At 39.5% G+C, this 7,081-nt stretch overlaps 1 protein-coding gene across 1 annotated transcript in view; it reads left to right on the top strand.

Annotated features, from left to right (window-relative positions):
- The first annotated feature begins 363 nt into the window (after positions 1–363).
- The window catches only part of LOC107714095 (mastermind-like protein 2), an 18,387-nt gene continuing 11,669 nt past the window's right edge, over positions 364–7,081 (top strand). The window contains exon 1 of the mRNA XM_016519810.1: positions 364–1,617. Coding sequence (XP_016375296.1) covers positions 460–1,617 — 1,158 coding nt within the window. The 5' untranslated portion in view covers positions 364–459. The remainder of the gene's footprint in view (positions 1,618–7,081) is intronic.

Raw genomic sequence — 7,081 nt, 5'->3', positions numbered from 1 at the left:
TTCATAGAGATAATTCACCCACAGAACACATTTTTATACACCAATATTTAGAACTCCCATCATAGTTTTAATTGGTTTGAAACATCAAAGAGTATTTTAATAAGAGTTCATTAATTAGATAGAGATGGTCTTGTTACATTATGCACCCTTGTCTCCCAGTTGGGCAGAACATTAGTTAATTTTGGCTGTAGAAAGCTAGCGTAAGGCTTTTGAAGAATTCTTTTGATCAGATCTGTAGAGCAGTACCCCTTTAATTGTCAATCAAACAGTCTGTTTAGACATTTTTTTCACCTGACTTGTAAAACAAGTTGAGATCAATAAAATGCCTCACTGACTTTACATTCTTTGCATTTTCAGCAGGGACTGAGGAGAAAGATTGAAGCGCAGTCTCCTGGATATACATCCAAGCAGAATGGCCTCTCCTATGGGGCGTCAGGGTCCGACTTCAAGCGCCTCCGCATGGAACCCAGCTCTTTTCGATCTGGTTGCTGTGCTTTGGCTTCAGGGCAGCCTCAAAGATTGGTAGGGGATGCCACCCAAGGTAACATCCTTCGAAGAAAGGACACCTTCATGATGCCTCATGGAATTAGCAATGATTTATTCAACACAACTCTAAGGGATATGAAGAAGGAGCCAATTGACGTTCAGACCTGTGGCCAGTCGTCCACAAATCATTCGACGTTGACGTTTGATTTCAAAGATGAAGTAAGTGGACAGATTGACCCAGAGCTCCAGGATTTGTTCGATGAGCTCACCAAGACCGTGCCATCACTCAATGATCTAGAGCTGGAGAAGATGCTAAAGCAAGATGATGTCTTCGGCCTGGATCTTGTTCGACCCAGTTCAGCTGGTGCGGCTCCTCCTTGTATTCACCTGGATAAACCGATCAAGACAGAGTACTCACCAGATTTTAGCCAGGCCACTGGAAGCTCTCCACAACTAAGACCAGCCTCTGCAGGACCTTCCTTCTCCATGGCCAACACAAGTTTATCCACCTCACCCATCACTTCAGGACACCATGGTCAGGTACCGACTGGCGGTCCCTCTCGAGGTCTTCCAGCATGGCATGAGATGTCACATGCTGAGCAGCTAAAGCAAATGGCTGCTAACCAACAGCAGCCCAACTCTATGCTCCACAACCACCAGCAGAGTCAAGCAGGAGGGGTTAGGAACTGGTCTACTGCCTTAGGTGTCCACCAAACTCCTGGCTCTTTCAGTCAGGAGACTATTCCAGGTAATGCCTCCCTTTCTCAGCAGAGACTCAACGCTCAGAGTACTGGTCAGGCCAAAGGCATGTCCAACTGCTTTCTTAAACCCAATGAATTCAACCCATCCCATCACATGGACACGAAGGTTCTCAGCACTAAGCCCCTGCTGCATTTCAGCCCTAAAGCACCACCTTCCACCATGAGCCAACAAATGCCCATCATGGCTGCTCCACCAAACAAAACAACCATGCAACAGCAGCCATCTACAGCAGGCCAGGGCATGCACTTTCAGAACTGCCAGCTGCCCATGCAGCCGTCTGCCTGCCTGCAAACAAAGCCTCTAAGTCAAAGGCCTCCACTCAATCAACATGGTGCTGGAATCACTTTCAAAATGGCACAGCAGAGACAGGTAAGACAATGTGTTTATGGTCCTTTTAACGGTTGCTGCTTGTCAAACTGCATGATGTGTTCCCAGTGAGATCTTGGGTAAAAGCCGTAAGACACAGGGTCACATTCCCTAATCATTAGAGGTGTAATAATTCACTTGTTTCCTCAATGCATCGATTTACAAATCCTACTGATGCATGCATTTTTCTTGAAATATGGATTTTTGAATTGCAAATCATTTGTTTCAGTCAAGAATCAATTTAAAATTCTAATAATCGTATGAGCCTATATGCTTCAGTGAAGTATTATTGAATATTTTAAAATATAACGGTCACTGACTATCACATGAGCAAATGACAGCTCTTTCACAATAGCTTTATAGTCTTGAATCAAATGTAGACAAACCATTGATAATTCATTGCATGGCCATTACCATTGAAACAAAACACTTGCATTATGTGAACACCTTTTAAAGTGTTAGTTCACCCAAAAATGAAAATTCTGTCATTAATTACATACATGTTGTTTCAAACCCGTAAGACCTCCATTCATCTTCGGAACACAAATAAAAATATTTTTATGAAATCTGACAGATTTCTGACCCTCCATAGACAGCAAGGGTACTACCACAGTCAAGTCACAGTAACGTAGTAAGACATCGTTAAAATAGTCCATGTGACATCAGTGGTTCAACCGCAGTTTTATGAAGCTACAAGAATATTTTTTGTGCACAAAGAAAACAAAAATATTGACTTATTCAATGATTTCCTCTCTTCTTTGACCTTTTGTTTTTCTTTTTCTAAGACAAATCAGGAGAAGCTTTCACATAATTCAACAAAATGCACTTAAAAATACAAAATCAAATCAATATTTGAATCAAATCTCATTGTGAATCAGATTGAACCATTTAACATTTATAAAAATCATTCCTGAATTGAATCACAAACCTGTGAACCATGCATCAAATCTATTCGTCGACCTAAAGATTCACACCCCTACTAACTGTACATACACAAATTTCTGCATAAAATCTGTGTACGGACATTTTCACATTTTCTTGATTCACCAATAAATCTGCTTTAAATTTCATTCTGAATTTGGTCATCCAAATAAAACCACAAATCATATTCTCAGTGGACTCTCAGGCAAAAGCACATCTTTATGGATCATCATACTATATGTTAGCTAAGAGTGACAAATGGTTGTCATCTGGTTGTGAAAATAAAATTGTGAGAAGTTTGGTGCTGTTGTTAGTGAAAGAGACCCACTGTGTGACATTAACTGTCTTTTGTGTTAGACTGCATGATATGTCAAGTCTTGAGTCCAATAATTAGCTTTGCTACATTTTCCATTTAACACTCTATCACATTTCTGCTGTGCAGAGCAGGTTGTTCTTGACACAATGGAGTTGTAGTGTCAAAACCACACACCCTGCTTTCTTTCCATCTGTCTGCCTGTTGTGTTAGCCGTTAGCAGTCTGCCAACTGCTTTAATCTCAACGGCGCTGCACTTTGCTGTATGCCTGTTTTTCCTTTTGTTTTTCACGATTGTTGTTTGTGTCTAGGCGGGTGTGAGGTGCCTTGAATTTGTATATCCCCTCAAAGCAGTTCGACGGTAGCCCCGACTTGCTAGAGCATGGTGGATTAACATGCGAAACTTCTAATTTCTCCGCCTGTCACAGTCACTCGCCGTCAGGGCATAGATGCGCACAGCGGGATTTTCTAATTGGAGGTTGTTAGCTGCAAGGGACAAGTTGTGGAAAATGACAGTAATCTGCTTAGCCCAGTGCCGGAGGTTGAACCACTGATTTGTTATGATTTGTGAGCTTTAGAACATCCCCCTTTTGGGTTTCATACAAACAGTATCTCTTGACTCTCTTTGTGGGAAACGATAATGAGAACCACACAAGAGGAGTCGTCTTTAGGCTCTCCAGAAGAGGGAGGGGAGCATGGAAACACATGCTTGATTTTGACACAAAGATGTAGTTCAATCACATGAACATACAGCTCTTTTTGCAGCCATCGATGGGAAAGTTGTTAGGGTTCTTTAAGGTCTTTTTTTTTCAGTGGACCTTGCTCAGTGGACCTACACAATAGGCTAAAACTGTTTGCATGTTTGTTGTCCAATTAGTTCAGTATTTTGCTATCTCAGCTATTTGTTGCATATCAGAATTATGACTCCAGACACCTTCACATTGTTGGGGAAGCTATTCAAAAATTGTAACTAATTTAGCTAACAACTAGTCTAACAACTGACAGCTACTGTATCATTGAGTAAGTATCTCCTTGTGAAAAAGAAGTGCACTTAATTGTGTTTAGTGTGCATTTGTTGTGTACTTCAAATCTTAAAAAGTATATATTTAAAAAAAAATTGTGCTTGCAGTTGATGTAATATTAATGCTCTAAATGGCCACTTAAGTGTACTTAAAGAGTAACATTTTAAGTACAATTTTAAAAGTACATTTTGTGGTGTTGAATTAAATGCTTTACTTTAAAGTTTTTTTTTTTTTTAAGATTTATTTTGGCATTTTCACCTTTGTTATGATAGGACAGATCAGAGCTGACAGGAAGCAAAGTGGGAGAAAGATAGGGGGCGGGATCGGGAAAGATCGTCGAGTCCGGATTCGAACTCAAGACACCTGTAGTGCAACAGCGGTGTAAGTAAGCGCGCTGCCCACAAGGCTATCGGCGCCGACTACTTTAAAGTGTAATCGTCCTATTAAAATTATACTTATATAGTGTAGAGTAATGCTAACACAGTGGATTACTTCTATTTTTGAAGGTAATGCGCCTCAAAATCTACCTAAATATATTTGTCTATGCAAATAATTTCACTCCAGACTAATTTGTGAATGTTATGTCGTTATAATGTTTAGCTAACATTTTAACCGTGTTTGTGTGCATACGTTATCAGAGTATTTTAATTGATCAGTGTCGCGCTGGCGAGATTAGTTTGCGCCGCACTGTCCGTTCAGTAGCGCTAGCAAACACGTCCTCCCTGCACTGTCGAGTCCACTCGGTCCAATGAGCCGCGCCGATGACAGGTCAGCGCGGCACAAGCTCTGTAACATCGCACTGTTTCGTCCCATTTTCGGTGTGTTTGACTTCCCATATGTTTGGCTGAACTCTTGCTCTCAGTTATGTTGCTTCTACCGGCTATTATTATATACGCTATGCCCTCTTCTAAAGACAGGGTAGGAATATGCAGCTCATTTACATTTAAAGTGATACACACCAAAAACAGCTTTTTTTTTTAGACACACCCCAAAAATGACATTTTCCAGATGTTATGATAAATTATCTTTGGGGTATTTTGAGCTGAAGCTTCACAGACACATTCTGGGGACACCCAAGACCAATATTACATCTTGTAAAAAAGGGGCATAATAAGTGCCCTTTAATACATTTTAAATATACTAATAATGAAGTAATTGTAACTTCTTCATTAAAAATGTATAGTTACAATTATGTTTAAATACGTGAAATACAAGTTTAAATTTTTTTTTTTATTCTGTAATAAGCACTCAACTTTAATAATATGCTGAAGTGTAGCTACTCCTTTTTCTAATTACACTACAATTTACAGAGCAGAATTAGCATGCTACATGTAAGCTACTTCATATTTTATGGTCGCTCTTTAAGGTCCAATTCTTGCTATTAACAAAACCTTAACTACAACCTTTGCCTCAATAAACTCCTAATTTGCTGCTTATTAATAGAAAGGTAGTTGTTAAGTTTTAGGTATTGGGTAGGATTAGGGATATAGAATATGGTCATGCAGAATATGTGCTTTATAAGTACTAATAAACAGCCAAAATGTTAATAATAGGCATGCTAATAAGCAACAAGCAACTAGTTAATAGTGAGAACTGGTCCCTATTCTAACGTGTTACCATATATACACACCACCTTGCAACTAAGAAATAGTTATAAAAGGAAAGTTGTACAACTATGAGTTGTGCAGGTACTGACCACCACTGCATTCTACAGTAAATTGGATTCATAATTAATATATTCAAATAAAAACTTGATGAAATTTCATGATTGGGTTTTGACGTGGTAGAGCGGTTTGGGATTGTAGAGATAATTCAGCATTGATGGGGTTAAATATGCTGCACTAGTGGAAATGAAGCCAGAATGTCTGTTCCAACAGGGAGAAAAATAGGCAATGGACAGTCTTCCCACAGTGAACTGAATTAGTAATGGCATGGAAATAAAGGTTCCGAAATGGTGCCGTGATCCCACCGGAGCCCTCGAGAACTTTTGTTCAAGCTAAATTTTCTCCCACTGGGTGCAATGCACAAAATGCATGTAAAAAGAGCAGATTGTGGAGTATGTTTCTTGTTTCCTTGTTCTCACAGCCTGCTGATCAGTTGTCAGCCTAAGTATGGCAAACTGGCTATCTGCGATATCACAGACTGCCGAGTCGAAATCTATTTTATTGCATGTGGAGAAAAGAATGTACTGCATGCACTACCTGAGACAAAAAAAAAAAAAAAAACTCAGACAAGTGTAATATATCACATTGAGAGACCTGCGTGCCCCAAAAACTTCAAGCAGTGTCTGATACTTTCTGATTAAAGTGCTGTTACACTGACTAGTCAGTAACTGGAGAAGTGATTCAAGTATTTCTGGCTCTGAAGTGAGACTGTAGCTGTGCTCCAAAACCTAGTGAACTGCCTAGATACTCACTGCCTACATAGCAACCAACTATAAATGCATTAGACAGTAATGGAAGCTCTAAGTGCCTGAATTAAAACACTCCTTACATAGGCAGCAATGCTGTGCATCACACAAAGAGCGCTCCCTGCAGGAGACTCTACTCACAGCTGATTTAAATGAAGTGAACAGTGCAATACACTGTAAAAAAACACACACACACACAAAAACTTTTTTATACCTTTTTTACCCTTTTTTATCATATGAAACTCAGCTTGATTTAAGTCGGTTCAGTGTAATTTAAGTAATTTTAAGGCCCAATCCCAATTCTATTTTATACCCCTTCGCCTAGCCCTTCCCCTTGTCCCTTGAAACAGAGTGTCAAGGGGTGGGTGAAAATATTCCCCTAAGAATTGGGACACCACTACTATACCGTCACACGCCATCATACGTCGTCTAGCTCCTACAATACACACTGATGTGCTGGTGTGCATTAGAGCCTCAAAGTGAAAGGAAAACTTGAAATTGCATCATATGACCCCTTTAAATATCGTTCTATATTAATGTGCTTCTTACTGACACACACACACACATACACAGTATATCGGAGATCGCACAGCTCACACATCCAGGAGCAAGGAAACTTGTCAACGCTCCCCCACGACTTTTATTAATAACAGTTTAAATACTAAATCGATACATTATATTTTCCACGTTAGCAAACTTTAGCGATTTTTTGCAACCATTTCTTTGAATAACATGACCGTAAATATGAACTCACGATTGAATGTAACATAAAACAAATGATTACTTTTCATTAAAATCTTT

This window comes from Sinocyclocheilus rhinocerous, unplaced genomic scaffold, assembly GCF_001515625.1.
Source record: "Sinocyclocheilus rhinocerous isolate Xijiao unplaced genomic scaffold, SAMN03320098_v1.1 scaffold3677, whole genome shotgun sequence".
Classification (NCBI taxonomy): domain Eukaryota; kingdom Metazoa; phylum Chordata; class Actinopteri; order Cypriniformes; family Cyprinidae; genus Sinocyclocheilus; species Sinocyclocheilus rhinocerous.
Note: the sequence above shows the minus strand (reverse complement) of the source record. Positions and strands in the feature narration are given on the sequence as shown.